We start from the raw sequence: 23,342 nt of genomic DNA on the forward strand, positions 1-23,342 counted from the left end.
ATGAGTATTTCTGTGGTAAAATGCGGCCCCTTGTGGTCAGATTAGGGAAAAATCCAACTCCAGCAGGACAGTACTAGGAACCTGTTCCAATAGGGTGTCAAAGGGAGGCACAGCGAAAACTACTATGGGATTCAGAAAACTTAATAATCGTGACAAAACACCACTAATGAGGTGTTTTATTCACTGTCCTCTAAACCAGCGCATCTCAAATCCCAACATATGTGGGGACCCCCCGGGGGTCTTGTTGAACTCAGGTTCTGGGGCAGGGCAGACTAATGAGCTCCTGGGCGATGTGCACCTGCCCCCCCGCCCCACTTCCATGAGTCTCCCGAGGCTGCAGAGAAGGCCCCTGCCCTCGGCTGGGTCAGGCCTGCACCATTGGACCCCTTTGCTGCAGGGACCATTGGTCCCTGGAGAGCATCCCCCCGGGGGTCCCAATGCCCTACCGTCCAGACACCAACACACCTGGATAACCACTTTTCTTTTGCCTCTGCAAGCTCAAGGGGCTGTCTACCCCATTTCCACGGATATCCTTCCCCCCGACCCCCAGAAAAGTGTCCTGAGGCAAAGCCCACCCCCTGACACCTTCCTATCAGAGAAAGCAACTATTTCGGGTTGCCATAGGACCGCTCCTGTTGGATGTCCACGTGATTAAAAGCCAAGGTTTTCTTTCAGGGCTTTCCTGATCACCGAACATCACTGGCAGGATGTTTCCAGGGCCACTGACTTCCGAGTCTCCCCTCGTGCACCACACGTTTGAAGGCGGCCTATACAGCGTGCACATGCGAGGCTCCCACCCACACCGCCGGCGCCCGGGGGCCCACCGTGAGTCCGTGTCTTGTTTCAAGCAGTCGGGACGGACGGACACACACACACACACACCCACTCCCATTCCAAGAATTCACTGTGTTCAGTTAGGAAGAAAATGTCTGATAAAAAGTATTTTTAACTTTGATGTGGGAGGAGAAAGAGGGAGTAGATAAGACAGGAGAATGATCACAAGTGGGTAATTACACATGTAAATGTGTGTTCAATTTGGTAATTTCCCCCTTGAATTCCTATTTACATGGTTAACAGGGAGTTCTAACCCCACACCACCACTGCATTTTGGGATAGTTTCTTTTTATTCATTTTTTTTAGAGATTTTATTTGAGAGAGAGAGAGAGAGAAAGCACGTGCACAAGCAGAGGGGAGGGGCAAAGGTAGAGGGAGGAGACTTCCCTCATGACCCGAGCTGGAGGCAGACGCTTGCTTAACCGACTGAGCCCCCAGGTGCCCGATTTCTTTTTATTCTTATATGTCAATTCTGAAATATTGAAAGCAATTTAGAATGCTTTGGCATAAACATTTTTCTCAGCTTAAGTTTTGTTGTTTTTTTTTTTTTCAGATTTTTCCATTTACCATCATAACTGTACAAAGTAGACAGGGGATGAAAATTCTCTTCATTTAACAAGTATTAATTGCCTCCAGCATACGAGGCCTCACAAACATGTTGGGCCTCTGGAAAAAACAACAACAACAACAAAAACATGTTAGTCTTGCAGGAAAGTTTCCCACATAACTATAGTATGAAATTAAAGGAGGCAAGAAAAACATCCTGAAGTAATTTAGGAATGATGAAGCGGGAGAAATTACTTCTGAGAGAAAACAACTAGGGCTTCCTGGAGGAAGTGGCATCCCAGCAGGACCTTGAAGGACAAGTAAAAACTGTATATATTTTTTAAAATGGCATATGTGAGACACGGAGTGTTCTGATTGGCAAAAGCTCAGTCCCAGGTGAGAAAAATGGGAGATAGAGCCTGGAAGCCATCCGGGCCTAGGTCAAGTGGCTGAAGTCTCAGATTAAGCGACCTGTATTCCATGCGCTATGGGGTAATGCCAAGGATGGGAAGACACCTTGGACAATGGCGTGTTCATTGGATCAGGGGGTAGGGGATCAGAGCATGAAGACCAACTAAACAGTAGTTCAAGTAATAATGAAGCCTACGACAGAAATGGGCGGGGACAAATGGCATTGGGAAAGGCCGAGCAGACAGGACAGTGGGGTAGAGGTGGGGCAAGGGATGTAGGGTTCATGTGACCAGGGTTTCAGGTCCAGGGCACAAGAGGGAGGACAGTGTCACATGGAGGGCACTTGGGGGCATCTGCAGGTCGCTGAGAATTCAGAACCAGGGCCTGAGGGAGACCGTCAAGGCTGTGGGGACATAGAGACTCAGGATGGTCACTGAAGTCATGGCAGGGCAGGACGTGTCCAAGAAAGACTGGAGAGAGAGGAGGGGAGGCAGGAGGAGGGAGGGCAGCCGGGAAGGGTGGCAAGCGGGGAGGGCAGGAGGGCAGGTCAGATGCCCTTAAAGATGGAGCCTGAGAGCGCCCTGGTGTTTGGGTTTGACAAATACTTGCAAACATACACAAAAGCCAAGTCATAATGATGTCTCCATACCCCCTCAACGATGACCAGCAGCGATCAGCGACCTTGGCCACACGACCCACCCCCCTGCTGGGTGGCTACTTCCCTGGCGAATTGTACGGCAGGTCCCGGGCCTCGTGGCATTTCGCCCCTGCGAGTTTCATCACCCGCCGCTAAGAAATACGGACAACTGAGAAGAGAATTCTAAAGGGGCGGGCGATTTTAAATTGTTGGCAGTTTTCGGGATTTCAGACCGACAGGAACACTTGGTGGGAACGTTCCCTGGCAGCCCTCAAGGGACTGGTGGCCGCACAACGTCTGGAGCAGACGACCAAAAGGCTTGTCACAAGGTAGGTTAGAGGTAGGACCGCAGACCGCACGAAGGATGCTTGCCACCAGAGACACCCGAGCACACTTGCAGGGCAAGCGTGGAGTCCGCAGAGTGGACAGTGGCTGGAGATGTGAGGAAATGGGTAGGTGATGCAGCGATACTCACCCCGCTGGGTGCTCCCGGAGCGCCTACCGCGCAGCCGCAGCCCTTCCGGCACAGGCCACAGGACTGCGGGGGTAACCGTCCGACAGAAAGACGATGAACGAACGGACAAATGTAAAACTGATGTCTGGAGGGGTAAGTGCGATGAAGTGGGAGAGATGACACACAAAGGAGGTGGTCCGAGGGAGAGCCGAGACGTGAGACAGCGGGAGAGGGAGAGCTTCTCCCAGCTGGGGAATCTCAAGGTGGAGACAAAGGGAGTGGAGGGAAGTCGCCACAGAGGGGCTCAATTAGCTTCGTTTTCTAGAAAAGGGAGGCGTTCATGACTTCTAAGTCCTTCTAGACACTAAGGCTGCTAATACTCCAGGAAGTGATTCACCTTCCCTTGGGTATTTGACTGCTAAGAACCAAGGAGGCATCCCAACTGCAGCTCGGGATAGAGCGAGGAGGCAGCAATGCGGCTGCAGAGCCCTGGGAATTCGGGCCAGGATTTAACTTCTCTGAGCCTCGGTTTCTGCACCTATAAAATGGGAGGAAGGATTCCTGTGAAAAGGGTTTTGTGAGAAGTGGGTGAGCTCCCAGCATGGTGCTTGGTACGCAGGAAATGATCATTTAAAGTGCTTGCTACCAAAGAGCAGAAGTCATCCCCCGGGGAAGCAGCTAGGAGGCAAAAACAGCTGTCTGTCTGTCCCCTTCAGGGAAAATCCTTTGAAGGCTTCAGAACATTTCTCTTCAAAATGGAGACCTCTTATATTTGGTTTGGAAAATGTTAATCAAACTTGCACCCTACTTTTCCAGAATTTCTGTTACTCTCGGGAAGCCTCTAGAATTCTAAGCCCACAGCTCCTGGTAACGGTAGTGCAGTCAGTGGGAGGCACGTGAAGGTGACAGCGTGTGTGGGGAAGAGAACTCAAGTCTGCAAAGTTGGCTCAGGGATTCTCATTTCCCCCCTTTGAATTATTTCTCATCTCCCTTTTCAGCTCACGTGAGCTAGGAGGCTGAAAGGGCCCTTGAGGGGAGCTTGTCCATCTCTCTGCCTTAAAGTCAGATGGAAGATATCGAAAACCATGGTGGTAATTGTTTAGGGGGGAGAAAATTAGGCTTAATTTAATTTTGTCAAGGTAGCAGAAATCAACCAGAGCTGACTTGAATGAAATGAAGCTAGTTCTAGTTCAAATCACATGTGGGACGTCACTCCTCTGACCCCTCACTTCACGCTGCCGTCTAGTTATTATCACAAGAATTTAGATAAGTGTACACATTCTGAAGAGACTACACTTATATAGATTGACCTTGACTGCATGCCACCGTGATCACCTGCCTAGATAAACCTCCGCCAGATAGATGGAACTCGGCTCTTATTAAACAAAATTAATGATCAGTACCCAAAACAAGTCTGGGTTAGATCAAAGAATAAATGATCTTCCCTCAGTTCAAAGCAATTGCAAAGGAGCTTTCTCTGCTTGTTCACAGGCATGCAACTGCCCACCTATTTATCTTATTCAAGAAGAACAAAAAAAGATATATATATATATATAACATTGACTATTTAGACAAAATTTTAAGTCATTAGCTTTCAGGTACCTCTGCTTTTTCTCCAGACGGTGAAGAATGTGGCTGTAATCACTAAAGTCTTAAGAATACAGTGTTTCATTTTAGATTTATTAAATAAAAAGTGTTAGGATGGAGTTTTCTGGGTGACGAAAAGAGAAATCATTTTCTTTCTCTTAAACTTTAAGTCAAACAGTATGGAGGGAGATTCAAAATACACAGTAACGTCCTGGGAAACCAGCTGGTGTGTGTGGGGGGGTGTATTTCAGGTTCTTTAGCACGTGCTGATTTTTCTGGTATAAATACTCCCAGCCATGGCCAACTCGAAGCTACCAACAGTTTAACAACCAGCTCACAAAATTCCTGACAATTTAACAGCTGGCTCTCAGCTCCTGCACGCCCTGGAGCCAGACAGAGGTAACTGGTTTAAGATTTCTCTCACGCCTTACCTCTTATTTGACAAGTAAACTCAGTTGTTAAGCCACTAAAAAGTGTGAATTTCATACCATATGATTACACTGAAACAGGTTTTAAAACAAATGTTTCCTTAAAAATAGGTAGTCACTAAAAATCAGGTTATAAAAGATATTTAATAATGCAGAACCATAGTCATGAAGTAGTTTAAGTAAAAACAGTATGTTTGGTATGGTTCCAAATTTGCATATAAAAATGACTACAAAGATATACCCCAAAAAGTGAATAATAATTCTTTTAGTTGTGAGATTATATGCTTTATTTTCTTCTTTGTGCCATTCTTCTATTTTTCAAAATTTCTACAATGTTCATATGTTGTATTTGTAATTGGAGAAAGAAGTAAATTCAAAAAATGGTAATATATGTATTTTTATTATGGTGTTTCAGATTTCTCCCTTTACATCCCTAGAATGTTATGGCTATACTAGGTAGGAGAGTAAATCAGATCAACTCTATTTTAAAATTTTTTTTTTTTTTAAGATTTTATTTATTTGAGAGAGAGAGAATGAGAGACAGAGAGCATGAGAGAAAGGAGGGTCAGAGGGAGAAGCAGACTCCTTGCTGAGCAGGGAGCCCAATGTGGGACTCGATCCCGGGACTCCAGGATCATGACCTGAGCCGAAGGCAGTCGCTTAACCAACTGAGCCACCCAGGCGCCCCAGATCAACTCTATTTTAAACAAGGCTAAATCACTGTCATTTGATTTTTGTGATGCTTTACTGTTTTCAAAGTACTCTCATAAGCATTATCTAATTTGATAATCTGTGATTCAAGTGAAGGTTATTATATCCTCATTTTACAGATGAGGAAACAGAGGCTTAAAATGATTAAATAATTCGGGCGCCTGGGTGGATAGGCGACTGCCTTCGGCTCAGGTCATGATCCTGGAGTCCCAGGATCAAGTCCCACATCAGGCTCCCTGCTCAGCAGGGAGTCTGCTTCTCCCTCTGATCCTCCCCCCCTCTCATGTGCTCTCTCTCTCAAATAAATAAATAAAATCTTTTAAAAAAATGATTAAATAATTTGCTCAAGGTCACATGGCTAAAGAAGGCAGTTTAACTGGGACCCTGCTCCAGGATTTCTGCTATCTGTGAGACCATTCCTCAAAAACAAGCTGAGGGATGTTTCACTCACAGCTTATCTGTTCAGGAGTTCCCCACTAAATGCCTAGACCCAGTTCTTCAAGGAGACATTCTCCTGATTTTGCCCATTTAAATGTCCAGAGCTTGACCAGAATCACCCAGGTAGGGTGCATTCCATCCAAGCATTGATGCTACACACAGCAATGACCTCAGTGGGCTCTTCAGCTTGGAAATTGACAAACACGATGGGAGCATTTGCTGAGAACAACAGAACCCACACTCTGGGATGAAACTCTGTATCATGTTCTATACATACATAGTTAGAAGAGTCTAGAAAGGCCATGTAACGGGTTCTGGCATCAGTTTCCATAGCTTCTCCCTAAAGAACTGGGGAGTGTCCTTTATGGGGATAGCTGAAGGAATAATTTCTGGGTAGATCTGCCTGAAGGCTCTTTTCTTTGCTGGGTCTTATGCAATTTGGGCTGGAAGGTCCGTTTCTTGCTCCAGCACCCTCGTTCCTGTTCACAGGCAGTGCTTTACCAGAACTTGATAATCAGAAACAAGAGCACATTGTTTTTCAGTTACGAGGAATAGAAATAAGAACCCACTGCCTCAAGTCTTGTAGATTTTAGGATGTGGATATACAGGATGAGTTTTAAAAGTAGCATTCTGATGAGACCTCATGCAAAGCCAGAAAAGCCAGGCTTCCCAGGCCTTGGGGAAACAGGTGGCCCCAGAACAGGCTGGCCCAGAATGCGGGGTGGGGGGGAGGCCCCCTCCTCCTGCAGGTGTCACAGAGCAGCATGCAGGGGGAGGACAAAGCAGTCCCACTTGGAGCCCTCAGGGTGAGCAGTTTGGGAACCTCAGGATCTCCCTCTGTGGCAGGAGCAAGAACATCCCTCAGTGACATCATGGGCAGAGGCCAAAGAGGCAGACTCTACCTTGGGAAACACAACTGTCTCCTGGGATTTCCTTTCAGGTGCTTCAGTGAAGAGCATGTGTGTGAACTTTCCATCTGCACCCAGGAGTGGTCAGTTAACTTCATCTGAAGGACTCTGAAGGACCCTAATGGAAAAGACAACTCCGGGGACGGCTAATGGAAGGCCCACACTAGAGGTAGTCCAAAGCACCTGAGCTAGGCTTATCTCCTGATCCACAACAGAGGCTTAGTCAGCATTGTGGATGTTAGAAATTATTTTTCATTGGTGAAATGAGTAGTTTTCAAGATGCGTGGATTGGCTAGAAGTCCTGCCCCAGTATGAGCAGGGTAAAAGGAATTAGGGAGCCAAACCACCTGTCTTTGGAATAGCCCTGAACATGACTGCTGGCGTACTGCTACCCGCACAACCAGGAAGTTAGGGGAATCCTGCTGTTACCACACTCGTCCATCTGTTCTGAATGAACTTCCATGCAAGGTGCCCCTGAAGCACAGAAGGGGACAGACACTGGGGACTGCATTAAGCTTACCAAGGCAAGATGACTGTCTTGTTGCCAGCAGGGACAAGTATATGCTTTTTCTCCACCATATTCTACCTGGTCACAAGTCTGTGAGAGATGAGACCAAGAGGGCTCACTAATTTCTAATTATTGGGGGCTACTGCCAATCTATCAAAAATAACTCACTAACTGTCAATGAGTCAGTTGGTTTGACTGAGGACCTTTTGTTAGGATACCTTTAAGTATTCTCAGAAATAATTAGGGAACTTCTGAGCAGAAACTGAGTTGAGATACTCATACATACTGAGTTGAGATACTCATACATACTGAGTACTAAGGTTATGTGGCCTCATCTGTACCCAAAAGCAGAAAGGCGCCTGGAGAAATCTGGAGTTACATTTATGCTCCTGAGCAGGCTTTCCACAGCAGGTTAAGTGTGTGGAAGTCATGGCGTCAGGATTTCTGAGTTCAGTTAAATACCACAATTCAGTTTTGTAAAAATCAATCTTAAAATACTTTGTCTTAATCTTTATTCTCCTCCGATTTTAAAAATAGCACATGCTTACTATAGCCTCACATTATAGAAGATTGAAAATTCCCCAGAATCCCACCCTGAGATGACTGCTAGTCTCTTCAAATATTACTCCAGATTTTGTGGGGCACAGAGTAGTAAACAAACAGATCAAGTGGAATTCTACTACCACCAGAATACATGCTATCCCGCTCCTATGCAAGTTTTCAAACAGTTCTGACAAGTAATTCAACGGACCAGTTTCTTCAGAGAGCTTTATGTTTCTGTTTTCAGAGAGATTCAATCACACAGTGGGTGGAAAAACCTCTAAGATTTTCATGCCATTCAATACTAAATATTTCCCAAAGTATTAAAGATGAATAAATATTTTTTAAAGGAAATGAAGAATGAATTCGATACAGAGATAACAGTTCAGAAAATCATGGTGGTTTCTTATCAAAGCAAAAACTACTAAATTCCAATTTCAGCAAGTATCATAAAATGGCTTTGAAATTCAACTTCGGGAAACAACCATTTCTTTACCACTGACTATATCATAGAAGTAATTCTACAATCCTTCTCACTTGATCAATACAAGAGAATACCACATATACATACGGCCACTGAGAATTCCTTCCATTCTAGGTGAAATCAAATGATAACCAGAATTGCTACATATGAAAGAAGTGTCCATCAGCAGGGAGTCCAGAGCGGGGCACGTGGAAGAGATTTCAGCTTTTGCAACTGGTAAAGGACAATTTTGATTCAACCTCCCACAGCTTTGTTTGTAATGCTTTCAAAACATCTTCCATCTATTGAATTGAAAAAATATTTTCAGATACACATAGGATTATGATTAAAATCACACATGATTAAATGATTAAAATATGTATCATTAATAAAATTTATGAGTGTTATGCATTACACGTGAAATTATTTAGAGGCATAAACTAAATTTTATGTAAATAAGGCAGCATTCTTTTTTTTTTTTTTTTTTTAGGTTTTATTTATTTGACGCAGAGAGAGAGAGACAGCTAGAGAGGGAACTCAAGTATGGGGAGTGGGAGAGGGAGAAGCAGGCTCCTTGCCGAGCAAGGAACCCGATGCGGGGCTCGATCCCAGGACCCTGGGATCATGACCTGAGCCGAAGGCAGACGCTGAACGACTGAGCCACCCAGGTGCCCCGATAAGGCAGCATTCTATTATCAGTAGTTCTCAACCCCTAACGTAGAGCTCTTTTATACACTCATGGGTATCTTGCCGATCGGGCCATGAGAAGATGTTAACATTCAAAAACATTTGCAGGGGGCGCCTGGGTAACTCAGCTGGTTAAGCGACTGCCTTTGGCTCAGGTCATGATCCTGGAGTCCCTGGATCGAGTCCCGCATCGGGCTCCCTGCTCGGCAGGGAGCCTGCTTCTGCCTCTGACCCTCCCCCCTCTCATGTGCTCTCTCTCTCTCATTCTCTCTGTCTCAAATAAATAAATAAAATCTTAAAAAAAAAAACATTTGCAGGTTGTTTATACCATAAGAATTGAATCAAATGAAATATAGTTTACTAGTTTTAGAATATATATGGTTTTGATGAGACATGAAAGGTCTTATAATTTTTTTGATAAAGCTTTAGCTTAAGTTGTAGTTTGGCTAACCCCCAAAATCAACTTTACTAACAACTGAGATAAAATAAGCACCCTCTTACCAGGAAAGTACTAAGATCAAAACAGGTGCCGCTCTGAGGGTTATTTGTGGAGGAGCACTTGCTCACTAACAGGAACATAAAAAGATACAAAAAGTACAGAATTACCTGCTTTAGAGACTTTTCTATTTCAACTCTGCTTTCAAGATTAAAAAGTTCTTTATCTTCTGACACAATTTGCTTTTCCGAGGACCCTAAAATATAACTGCAGTATAACACGGTACAAAGTTAAAATATGAAAAGGGGGCAAATATGAAAATCATGTTAGTTAATAACATTAAAACTCTATCTTACACTATATATTTGTACCAAATGAACACAAAATAACTATTTTTGTTAATAGCAACCACATAGGAAGTTGTACCACATAAAATCAAGTTTTTCTCCATAACACCTTGGTCCAGGCATGCCTACATATTGTCCAATATTCTAAGTACTTCATTACTGGCACAACCTTACTCTTTAGTTAACCGAGTGGCAAAACAGTCACACTCATAGTTCAAAATTCTATGATTAAAAAGTTTTAAAAGATCCTGAAGAAGCCCCTGCTTTTTTGCTTTCTATAACTTGTTGGGAACATGTGTACTTTCAAATTTGACTTTTAGTAAATAATGTATGGGGTCAATTCTCGGTTACTTTGACTTGGCAACGCCAACAGTTATCCTCCAAGTTATGTTTTGCTCTGCTCTCTGGAGTTAGGAGATGCTGTGGTGTAGAAAATATGAGATAAGATAAATATTGGCTGGAAACAAGGAAAACAGGCCCAGTGTTGGTAACCTAGTAAATCTAAATGGGAAAAAAGAAGAGGCTAGTATTTCTCCGAAAAGAAAACTTGATTAATTTGCATTTCTTCCAAAGTCTTTCATCACATGTAGCAACTTCAGCAGGTCACTTCTTTTGTCAAATAAGGTCAAGCTTCCCTTGGAAGCCTTAGTGATTTTATTTCTAAAAAATGGCATGGAAGGCGAAATGGCAGAAGGCAATTAACATCCTGTTTAGGAAAGAAAAATGAGATGAGGTGGGAAATGAAGTGGCACTGAGTAATTTACAAAACTGTAAATGGGGGCGCCTGGCTGGCTCAGTCCTTAGAGCATGTGACTCTTGATCTTGGGGTCATGTGTTTGAGCCGACATTGGGTATAGAGATTACTTAAAAATAAAATCTTTCAAAAAACCCCAAAACTGTAAATAAATACTTCTAAAACCAACAAGTTTCCTTGGCATTAAAATTCTTTTCTTCTTTCTTTTTCTTAAAGATTTTATTTATTTATTTGTCAGAGAGAGAGAGAGAAAGAGCAGAAGCAGGAGGAGTGGCAGGCAGAGGGAGAAGCAGGCTCCCTGCTAAGCAGGGAGCCTGATGCGGGACTTGATCCCAGGACCCTGGGATCATGACCTGAGCCGAAGGCAGCTGCTTAACCAACTGAGCCACCCAGGCGTCCCAAAATTCTTTTCTTCTTAAATTGTTCTTCTTTCCTGATATATAAGGATTTTAGGCGTCTTTAAAGTCTTGAGGGTTACATCTTTTGTAGGATAAGTGAAAATACATTGGGGTCAGATGAGTTACTTAATTTTGTATTTCCTATTTAAAAAGGCTCATGAATTAGAAGGCCATTAAGATATCTGAAACTCCTGGGGGCCTGGATGGCTCAGTCGGTTAAACGTCTGCCTTTGGCTCAGGTCATGATCCCAGGGTCCTGGGACCGAGTCCCACATCGGGCGCTCTGCTCAGTGGGGAGCCTGCTTCTCCCTCTTCCTCTATGCCTCCCCCTGTTCGTGTGTTCTCTCTCTTCAAAATATATAAAATCTTTAGGGCGCCTGGGTGGCTCAGTTGGTTAAGCGACTGCCTTCGGCTCAGGTCATGATCCTGGAGTCCCGGGATCGAGTCCCGCATCGGGCTCCCTGCTCGGCAGGGAGTCTGCTTCTCCCTCTGACCCTCCTCCCTCTCATGCTCTCTCTCATTCTCTCTGTCTCAAATAAATAAATAAAATCTTAAAAAAAATAAATAAATAAAATATATAAAATCTTTAAAAATAAATAAATAAATAAATAAATAAATAAAAGCTACCTGAAACTCTTTAACTGACATCTGTCATCAGCCTCCTATTTGCCTTGTTTCCAAACGTTTACTTTCTATAGAAATCTTGGAGACTGAAGGCACCTCCTTGCATCCCTCAGAAAAAACAGGTGATTCTTTACCAGACGCAAGAAACTAATTGGACTTTGTATTTCTGCTTTTCTAGAACACCAAAGGGACTTCTTTCCTAATCAGTTTTGAAATTCCTAATTCTTCATGATATTCTAGGCGGCTAAAAACCGGGGCGGGGGGGGCAGGTAATAAAATGGACAACACATATTGATCCACACAACTGCTTAAAAAATCCTATTAAACTAAATTCAATTTTTAGGGAAAATTGAACCTATTTTTACTCTGAAAAATGTTCTCACAGTGGTTTCTCCTTACAATTTAGAATGTCTGATTTTCCAATACCAAATACATCAGGTCAAAACAAATAAAAAAAATCACACTGGCTTTATTGTCAGAAATTATTACTTGAAAATGTATTTTAACCAAATAGTGTTGATTTAGTTCTGATGTTTTCATTATCAATTTTTCTGCAAACAACTCTCCGAGAAATCATTTATGAGGTATCCATTTATTTAGCACACTTACCTTTCAATGGCTTCAACACTGAGGCAAAACAAGTCTCTCTTGTAATCTAGGTTCTTGGGTGTGCACCTGTATATGTAGCCAAGCCTGAGTGAGCATCCTGTGCAGGACAAAGCCTCCAGAATGCTGCAAGGAAGAAGGGCCATTGCTTTAGCAAACAAAGTAGCAACTTGTTCCAACCCATAAACGCTTAACGTTTACGTTGCTAAAATATGTTATTCCAACCCTACTAAGTCATATGTATAAAGAAGGAAAAAATGATAGTAAAATGTTGATATTAGAAATGTAGACAGTCACCTCCAGGCTACAGTGCCTTCAGCACCTAGTGACATGGGACATACAGAAAAGTGACAAGAGAAGATACTGATGTGGTGTTTTTCTAGAATGTAAATGCCTCAATCTGGTATTAAGAAAAATTATCTAAAATTTGAAAATAAGATGGGGATTCCACACGCCCTTTTAATGTCATATTGTCCAACAAGCCCACCAAGAATCATTAACACTCTGGGGCAGGGAGGCAGATTTTTTCTGTAATGACCCAGGGAACAAATCTTTTAGGTTTGTAGGCCATGCGGTGTCTGCTGCAATGACTTGCCTCCACTATTATAGCACAGAAGCAGCCACAGACAATACGTAACTGAATACGCAACGTGTCTGTGTTCCAATAAAAATATATTTACAAAAATAAGTGCCTGGCCCGTGGGCCATACTTTGTTCTACTGGAAGGTAACATTGGTTGCTCACTACTTACTATTGATTAGGGCCCAGACTCTCTGAAGTTAGATGATAACTTACAGAAAGAAGATTAATAAGACTGATAATTTGTAAAATTATAAATAATTTTAGTCTGGTAGAGATGCAAATGTTCTCTGCTAGTAGAAAAGGTAACCTCAAAGGCTGAGGCTCTACTGTCCTATAGGACAGTAACTAGATTTGTTCTACAGAGCATCCTTCTCTAAACCAGCTTTGCCATGTTCTGACTCCCTCAGTAATGAGTTAAATAAATCTCTGACGTGTGCTCATCACGTGTCTGTTAGGGTTGCCTTTCTCTTTTTAATTATACTTTGACCTAACACTCTTCTATCCACTACGGATATGTTCCACACAGGCAACTCACAAATATTTTACTTAATGATCCAAGTTCTCCACATAACTGTTCCTTCATTCTAGTTATTTCTCAACTCAGGCTCTGCATATTTGAATATAATCTCCCCCACCAAAGTCAATTCACGTCTTCTTTAAATCTTAGAATCCAGTCACCCAAATGCCTTGTCAAGTTGACCTATCCAAATTTGCCATTCTATATATATCTATAATAAATTACAGTCCCAACACATAGCAAACTGATAACTGAAGATCTAAATCTAGTGATCATAATATAACATACATTACAAAAGATAGCTATTATTTCAAAAGAATAATATAATTCCTATTGGTATTGAGCCACTTGTGATAACTACAGAGCTATTCTTGTTATCAAAAATATGGAGCCAACCAAAACTCAAACAACATATTATAGACTGCATTATTGTTTACCTAAAGATACTGAGAGACTTTTTTAACTACTGCAGCTACATATGGAACAAAGAACAAAATGCCCAATAAGTTATAAGTTCTTACTGGTGATATAATTAGCTAGATAATATGCCACTGATCATATATTAAGCTTCCATGTTTTTATATTGAAAAACATATTTTATATATTTTTTAGTATTTTAAATTTATATATATATATTTTTTTTATATTTCTTAGCAAAGCCCAGGAGGGAACCCTATCCATACTACCAAGAGTGAACAGGAAAATGTCCATACTACATCTCGAACCTCATAATCTTTATGAGGCGGCCCTACACAATTACCAAGATTGTGAACCAACATATAATGCCGGTGTAATCAACCAAAAAGGATACAACACTGGTCAAGAGATAACACTGTTTTATCCCAAATTACCCAAATCAAAGTAAACACCACTGACGAATACACGCAAACCCATTCACGCTTCCAGAGTGGTCTTGAGGAACAATGAAGAGAGTAGCAACTTATTGCAATGTCTTTCTGTTTTCACCGCTGGCAAGGATTTGGCCAGAACTCACCCTTAACGCTGAACAACAATATTGAGAAAGCAGTGCTGGAAATCCTAGGGTGATTTTTCGACCAGAAATGAGTTAGTGTGCAAGAACCTTAACGAATGACACAAAGAACCCAGGAAACAGCGCTGCTACCTTCACAACACATTTCCAAAACCCACGAATGCTGCTGGCCGGCTGCCGGACGGCTCAGGTGGCTATTCAGTCAGGCCTACCAAAAACTTACGAGCATCCCAAGGCAATACGGTATTTCCCCAAGTGTGGAATATGGGACCCTAGTGAATGTCTTGAATTTGAATTTACGTGGCAAAAATGATGGATTCAGGTGACACCAGTAAACAGGACTAAATAACACTGGCTCCCAGAGTTAGGAGTCAATTCCCCTTTTCAGTTCCCTATCAATCCTGATTATAAAAAGAAGAAAGTCTCAGTCAAGTGCTAGGAAGTCTTTAACTAGAATCTCACAGCTGCAAATCTTTTAACAGTGAGAAAACAGACCTTAGGCTCAGAACCAGCCAGCTGAGAGCATCTCTGCTAGAGTTTAATAACATTCGTTTTCATTGTGGTTAATTTCTAGTTCAAGCAAATACTATGGCAGTAATATATTAGATTCCTTTTTAAATAAATTTACATAAAAATCCTGAGTCAATGTAATGAAAGGTATTAAGTAGATGATAGCAAAGCTGGTATGTGGATATGGCAAAACTGGTGAAAGTGGCATCGAAATGACTAAAACTGGAAAGAGACAAGAAAGAACACTTTGCAAGAAGGAAGGAGAAACACAGGCACCATCCCCGCTCTAACTACTAAACAGTCCTGTGGTTTTAGCAAACTTCTAACCTCCCCAGGCCTTACTTTCTTCATCTACAGAAGGAGAAATGATCTAAGGCTGGTTTTCCAAACGGAGGTCGCCTGCGTGCCAGCAGCACCGTTTCCATCACATCCACATACTACCTGTACTGCTGTTAATTCTCCTTAAAAAGAGTGATTTTTTAAATTGAAATACACTTTATTTGAAAAGGAAACTCCAGCATTACTTTAAAATGAAAAACCAGTATTTTTAAAACACACGTTAAAAAAACATACATGATTATTAATTTCTGTTTAGTCGTCTGTATACCACCTAAAGTTACTTCACAGATCAGTTAAGACACATTCTGGGCAAGAATTATATAAGGCAGAGCCTCCCATTCTGTTTACTGATGCCGCTCGTAGCAATGGGTGGCAGGTGCGCCAAGATGGAGATCCCTTCAACCGCTGGAGCGGCAGCACGGGGCCTGGGACTGCCGGGGCCCCCATGCTGGCTGCTTCTGGCCTCATGCAGCCTTGTCTGCTTACCTCAACAGGCCACATGTCCATGCGTGTGAGTGTGATACCAGCATTTTCTATGCGTAACATGACATTAAAAAAAGTAGGTAGCGTTGGCCTAAGGCACACTTTGGCTAAGATTTTATGATACAGGTATTTTCTTTCTTTTTCTGCTTTTATTTTCAATTTGCTTTAGCACTAAGCCCAAAGACCCAAAAGAGAGTGTCAGAATGTGACTCTAGAAATTTAGAAACTCTTTCATCACAGTATCTAAAAACGACCACCATCACTCAAGAATTGATACATTAAAATGACTGATTCTATACTGATCACCACGAAGAAAGTTTTATCCCAATTAATCTTACTGGTAATGATCTTATTAAAGATTTTTAGTTGAAAAATAAACATTTTCTCTAACACACATATTCACACAGATAATAGCCTTACTCACCAACCATTTTCATTTTTACGTTTGGATAGTATCTGTTCCTTATCCACAGAAACATTACAGGAAACACCTAGAGCAAAGTAACAATAATGTATTAATGTGGTTTGCTATAATACACCTGCAGATATTTAGAGTTCAATTTTTACTTTAGAACTGAGAGAACCAGAAAAAGTAAGAGCCCAGAGTCACATATACACAAAGGTGGTTCAAAACTAAATGTACAGAGGTCTTCTGGAAAAAAGATGGCAGAATGAGAGTTATTTCTTTCTCTTTCCTGAAAACCACTGATATTAATAAAATGAGTAAAATTAGAGGGGAAAATTCAACTGCCAGTAAAACTTGGAACAATTAGAACCTCAATCACAGACTACCAAGAATACCTGTAAGGTATAATAAAATTGGGATAAACCCAAGAAAGATGCTAAAAGCCAATGTATACATCCCCAGGTTTCAAATGCAGAGCTCTCAGGGACCTGGACAAAAATCTTCTATTTAGACCATGACTTGGATGGGGTCACAGTTGACCCCAGAAGCAGGAAACATTCCCAGAGGATCCAGGTCCAGGATACAGTAAATGAAGGGATAGGAGATGGAGGGAAATGAAGAAGGGACATCACACCTAAAATGTCCATACTAGCCTCAGGGCCTTTGCACTAGCTGCTCCCTGCCAGGAAAAAGCAAAGAGCATGATCCCAGAATTGTATGTGTAGTCAAGTTGCCATTCATGTAAAAGAGAACAGAAAGACATTTTCAACCACTCAAAATTGAAGTTTTCTTGGGGATTGGGGAGGGAGGGTGCAGAGGGTCTACTGATGATAATGAAATAAACAACTCAGAAATGAGAACGCTATTAATAAGCTTTCTTGTATTAATAAGAGTCCTAGAGTTGAAAAACAAATTCATATAAATGTTACATTAAGGTTCAATGACCATGCTATGGCTACAGAACAGAACTTAAATGTTATAAACCTTGACAAAGTAAAAATAATCAAACTAACTCAAACTGAGGCAGGAGGGAATAGAAATTAACCCAAGAGGGCGCCTGGGTGGCTCAGTTGGTTAAGCGACTGCCTTCGGCTCAGGTCATGGTCCTGGAGTCCTGGGATCGAGTCCCATATCGGGCTCCCGGCTCAGCAGGGAGCCTGCTTCTCCCTCTGACCCTCTCCCCTCTCGTGCTGTTTCTCTCTCTCTCTCTCTCAAATAAATAAATAAATAAAATCTTTAAAAAAAAAAAAAAAGAAATTAACCCAAGAGTTCACTTCATTATCTTTCATGGCAGCAGTGCTGAATGGGGGGAGTAAATCAAATTGTCTAAAGCTGGTAGTTTTTAAAACTTAAAAACTGATACAGAAAAAGTAAATAACAGAAGTGTTTTTATATATAAAACAAAAGAAAAAAGAAAAAGCATGCGGCAAAAGATAGAAAACAGGCTGTAAACACAGAAAGTACAAGCAAAATGAAAGATTTAACACCAAACATACTACTTCTTGCCTACTAAAAAAAAGAGATTCTCCTACAGTATCAAAAATCTCAACCCACGTACATGCTGTTCTAATGGCAGCAACTCTGGAAACATTCTAGACCTCTATCAACAGACACAGATCAGGGGGCACCTGGGTGGCTCAGTCGTTAAGCATCTGCCTTCCGCTCAGGTCATGATCCCAAGGTCCTGGGATGGAGCCCCACCTCCGGCTCCCGCTAGGCGGGAGGCCTGCTTCTCCCTCTCCCCCTGCTTGTGTTCCTGCTCTAGCTGTCTCTCTGTCAAATGGGTGAATAAAATCTTTAAAAATAAATAAAATTGCTTATAATCATTAAAAAAAAAAACAAACAGACACAGATTGGAAAGATTAACAGTATCTCCCTGGTGAATTTCTGCCAAAATATTTATAGAATTGAGAGCATAAACTTGATCTTGAAAGCCACAAGTCCAAAAAGAATAGCCATTTTTACACCCATTCAGAAAAACATATGTGAACCACTCCCCTAAATAAATACTATGAAATCAACAATATGAGAGAATAACAGAGAAACATACAGGTAACTGGCAGAGCCAGTATTAGAAGCTAGAACTCAAGCCACCTTCTTGACTTTTTTTTTACTATTAACTCTTCCTCTCCAATTTTGAAGAGATTGTTGTTTTTATTAAAAGTTTCCTTTAAAAAAAATTGATAGAAATGTGTTCTGACAACTCTATGGTTGTTAACACTTCAGAATAAAGGTATCCACTAACACAACTAATAAGATAAGAAAAATCAATTCCGACATACCCCTGCAGGAATCAGGTAACTGAAAAGCTTAATTTCCTAAATAAACCATTAACAATATTATTTACGAATTAAGTTAATTTCTGTGGGGAGTAATACAAAGTGGCAACACCCCAAATGCTTACAGTGTAGTAGGTCGTTTTTTACTGAGCAATGCTCACAAAGATGCCGTTTGAAGCGCTGCTCTTCTGGGCTGGGGGAACCCCAGAAAAGGACCCATCATCACTCGTGAGCCCAAGGTGCAGGGGTGACCCTCCTCCTCCCCTTTTCCTGGGACAGCTCACCTTCTCAGATTTTTCCGCTTTTAAAAACCCTGGACAGCCCCAAAACACCCCCGCCCCTTCTCCTCCCGGGCCGTCCAGGTGAAGCACACCTGGAAAGAAGGCGGCCCCAAGCTCTTCCCCACCCCCTCACCCCCGCCCCTACATCCCACCCAGGCGCGGCAACTGACAGCGCAGCAAGATGCAGTTGGTGTCCTCCTGGCTCGTCACCCAGCTCAGCGAGTCGCCCAGCGGCCGCCTGCAGCCGGAGCACAGAAACACCAGCGGCCTGTCCTCCTCCTCGGCGGGTTCTGCAGCCTCCTCGCGTCGCGTCCCCTCTACACAGGCCACCGACGCGTCCCCGCTCACGGAGTTCCACATGTTTGCCCACTTCCGCAGCAGTTGGTGACGGCCCGAATCTTCCGAGAGCCGCCTGCCCAACAGAGAGGAGTCGCCCCACTTGCCCTTGTCACCGCCACACGCACAGCTAGTAGAAGAGCATCCTTTGCAACAACTAGATGACCAAGCGCCCGCCATTCCTGCAAATCTCCCGCGCCGCGGAGCGCCACGGGAAATGCGCGACTGCGCCTGCGCGGGGCGGGGCGAGGAGGCGGAGGCCGGAAGGGGGCCGTGGCCTGAGGGGCGGAGCCTGCAGGAGAACAAACAGCGGGCAACCTGCTAGTGCGCATGCTCCTTGTCGAGCTGAGCCGCAATAGTTTATCTCTGCGTCTGAGTCAAAATTTTCCATTTTTAGGAAATGTCTGGCGGCCAGTCTACTTGGGGAGCGGTGTTGGGCCCCCTTTACTAGTTACTAAAGTGAATACGCCGCCCCACACCCCGCCCAGAGAAGAGGAGTTGGGGAACACACCTTTCTACAGCCTCATTCCCCCACCCCCCGTGCTGCAGCCCCTCAAATTTTAGCGTGCCTAAGAGTCACCTGGAAGCTGGTTAAAACAGATTTCGCGGCCCTGTCTTCACAAATCCAGTTCAGTGGGTCGGTGTGCCACGAAGTGGTAACCATGGAGCAAACTGTGGAAAGGCTATTTGCTTTCCCTGAGTCTGATTCTTGATGGATTAAATGGGTCAGTACTGCACCGGGGTTGTTAACGAGGATCAAGTGAGATGATAGGCTTGAAAATGCTTTAACTCTAATGTGCCGTGTCCACGTCACAGCCTCCAATTGGAGGAAAATTGCCTTCCCTCCTTTTTTGTGTGCAAGCGAGCCTGACCTCCCTGGACTACTGTAATATCTCCCGTACAACACTGATAAAACCCACATCTGTTCTTTAAGTAAATGGGTAGTAACCTCGGAATTCAAAGGGATGATCTCCTTGCCTCAGACTTTGGATTCTTATTGTCAACACTTAAATTCTGTGGTGGGATATCACAGTAAAGAAGGAAAGCGAAGAGGGGCTGCCTGATCAGTTTCTCACCCATGCACTTTTGCCTTAGTAGGCCCATTTCCCTATTAATAATAATTATAATTATAAGACAAATTATATTTTACAACTGTATTACTATAAAGATGAATATATAAATATTGTATGTTCAAACATTTTCTTTGGCCTTAAAGTTCCTTTTTTTCTTCTGATTTTAAAAGAAATTGGGGCGCCTGAAGTGGCTCAGTCAGTTAAGCATCTGCCCTTGGCTCAGGTCATGGTCCCAGGGTTCTGGGATCGAGTCCGCATCGGCCTCCCTGCTCAGCAGGGAGTCTGCTTTTCCCTCTCCGTCTGCCTGCCGCTCCCCCTGTTTGTGCTCTCTCTCTCGCTCACTCTCTTTCTCTTTCAAATAAATAAATAAATAAAATCTTTAAAAAAAATAAAAAATAAAATAAAAATAAAAGAAATTTAAACATTTTCATGGGCTGTAAAAATACCATGGGTCCTAGGCACTGTGCCTAATGGAGAAGTTTGCCCCAGTGCAAAATGAACCCCACAACTATGTTTGTATTATGAATGTAAAATATTTAGAACCCCACAAAACCATATTTTATGTGGGGACAAAATTAGATGCTTGAGTAACATGACCTTGGACTGGGTGGTGGCAGGTGCTTCCTGAACAACCATTCCAACCCTTCCTCTTAGTTACACAGCTGGGAGATCTGCATAAAGTTGAGTCCAACCCTCATGTCCGTTAACATCATCCCTAATTACCAGAATGGATCCCCAGAGGTTTAACCCAATCAGGGTAACCCATCTCTCTTCCATAATCACTGTGCAGATGGCTCCTACCCAAGACTTGAGCCAATCAGCACATGGTGCTCCGCTGGTGATAAGGATTGGCTCAAGTTAACAGCTTGACCTAAGTTATCAAGTTTGTCCAGTCAGAGTAAATCTCAAGACTCTTGTTCAGTGGTTGAGGGAAGAGATGTCCTCTTTGTTCCCCGGGTATGAACAAAGAAGCACATACCCAGATTGCTTCAGGCAGCCATCTTGAAAACATGGAGAAGGGCAGAACTGAGAAATCACAGAGAAACTGAGCACGCAACCTCTGGACTCTTTCAGTTATGTGAGCCAACAAATCCTCTTTATAGTGGAAGATGGTTTGAACTGTTTTGTTTTATCTAGCAACTAAAAGTGTATGTAACGGTCTGATACAGTATGTTAAAATTGAGATTTTGACCGAGATTCCAAGATGAGGTAAAAATGCATACCACAACATGTGTGAGACAGATTGCCTCCCTCCCCTGGAGGGATCCTCAGAGTGGATGTTGGAGAATTAATTCCCTCCTGCCCTAAACTGCCTCCCACATTTTGGCAATATTAAGGACTGGAGAAAATGGCGACCAAGATGACTTCATAAGAAGGATTTCTTTGGAGACGGGCTGGGCTGTGAGTTCAACTTCTCTCCAGTAGAGAAGGTGGAGGGTATCTGCCCCCTTGCTTCAATTCAGCTGAGAGGAGACTCTGAGGAACCATTTGCAGGGCCTGTGGGTTCCCAGGTGTTTGGGGATACAGTGACCAGCAAGAGAGTCGGGCTGTTGAGCTGTTTTGGTGGCACAACAAAGATAAGCCAGATAGGTTGTCAACCAGATGTGAGTTTGCTGGTTCAAACTTCCCACCTGGAATCTTAAATTCTGCCCGAGATAACCTGGAAAGATGAAGATTCTCCAGAAGTGAGCATCCAAATGTGAAACCTTCCTGGGTTTCGGTGAGCAGCTGGGGGTGAGAGTGCAGAGAGATTCTGAGGGGCCAGGAGAGAGTTGGTTCTAACCATGCCAGGCCAGAGGTACAAAACCAGGTTATGACAGAACCAATTCAAGTGAAAACCATTTTGTCCCTTTTGTCCCCCATTTCAGACTAGGAATGGAAATAGCAGGGAACAGGTAAGATGAAAAAGAAAGCAGGGCCAGCCACACACCCTTCCCCCACTAGAGGAATATACCTACATGTCCCACCTGGAAGAGGAGGGTAATAATTCTTGTCCTGGAGAGAAGACTGCAGTGTTGATTAATATCTTGGACTGGATACTATCATTCTGTCACTGAGATTCTGTCTGCAACTGAAGTAGCTACATAATTGTTTATTCCCTAAGAGAGTACACTCAAATTGCAATAATACAGGAGGGTTTCTTTACAAAGTGTCAAATGAGAAAGGTATAAACAGCATGTAGGAGAGATCCTCAAGGGATCAGGGAACCCATGTTAACAGCCTTGACCCACAGAGATGTGAAGAAGGCATTCTCCCAAAGGAAAGAGAGCTATGAAGAGCATACCATCTTGGGAGGATCACCCTTCCATCAAGGGATGCAGCCAGCTGAGTCGACCTCCCAAGGAGACAGGCAGGAGATCAAATTCCTTGACCTTGTTCTCATCTCTTCCTCCAGTTTCCTGCTGGGGCTCCCCATTGCCCAAGTTCAACCAGCATTCATAGGGCACATAGCATATTGATGTGGTCCATACAAGTCTGGTTGGTGAGTGGATCTGGAGAGGCAAATGGAGGGAACCCCACACACAGACTGCTCTTGTCCTCATCCAGGGGCAAAGGAAAGGCTGTCCTTACCAAATAAGTTCTAAGATCATAGTAGGAAGCAACATTCAAAATAAGATTCCATTTTGATTCCATCCTTCTATCCTTGCTCAACATACTGGTTACTCAGACTACCTGATTCAACCCTCGTTCCTGGCTGGGTTCAAAAGCCTTGACGTCCTTAACAAACAAATGCTAGTCTAATAAATATCAATGGCTAGCAGCAATAGAAAGAGAGAGAGACAAAGCAAGAAAATATAACTAGGCGAGAGAAGTAACCAAAAAAGGAGGAGAAGAAACAAATAAGACTTCGACAGTTTTGTGGGAAGAATTTATGCCTTTTGCAAAGTGCATTGGCAATTGAGGAAAATCAGAAATTAATGGCTGCTGATTACAGTCATGAACTAGATTTTAATTGCTACACTTCCTTACCCTTACACAAGAATGACAATGAGGAGTGATTGCAGGTCCCTGGAGTCAGTCAGCTGGCCCTGTTAGTACGTAGAGAGCTGGCTGCAGCTGCATTTGAGGACCACTTGGTCCAACTCTTACTGGTGGAGAATACTGGGAGCCAAATGGCATCCACAGCTGCCTTCCCTGACCAGCTGGTACCAACAGAATGCCATGCTGGGCACTCAGCCCCCAGGGACCTTCTGGCACAATCAGAGCCCTCCTCAGGGGGATAAAATG

At 43.1% G+C, this 23,342-nt stretch overlaps 1 protein-coding gene across 1 annotated transcript; it reads right to left on the bottom strand.

Annotated features, from left to right (window-relative positions):
• Positions 1-7,957: 7,957 nt before the first annotated feature.
• On the bottom strand, positions 7,958-19,265 carry MIS18A (MIS18 kinetochore protein A). Its single transcript, XM_006747510.3, has 5 exons — positions 18,876-19,265; positions 16,164-16,230; positions 12,321-12,443; positions 9,759-9,855; positions 7,958-8,767 (listed from the first exon to the last, which is right to left on the bottom strand). The coding sequence occupies exons 1-5, from the start codon at positions 19,219-19,221 to the stop codon at positions 8,687-8,689; spliced, it is 714 nt and encodes a 237-aa protein (XP_006747573.1). The 5' UTR covers positions 19,222-19,265; the 3' UTR covers positions 7,958-8,686.
• Positions 19,266-23,342: the final 4,077 nt, after the last annotated feature.

Source organism: Leptonychotes weddellii, chromosome 1, assembly GCF_054177405.1.
Source record: "Leptonychotes weddellii isolate Sample4059 chromosome 1, ASM5417740v2, whole genome shotgun sequence".
NCBI lineage: Eukaryota > Metazoa > Chordata > Mammalia > Carnivora > Phocidae > Leptonychotes > Leptonychotes weddellii.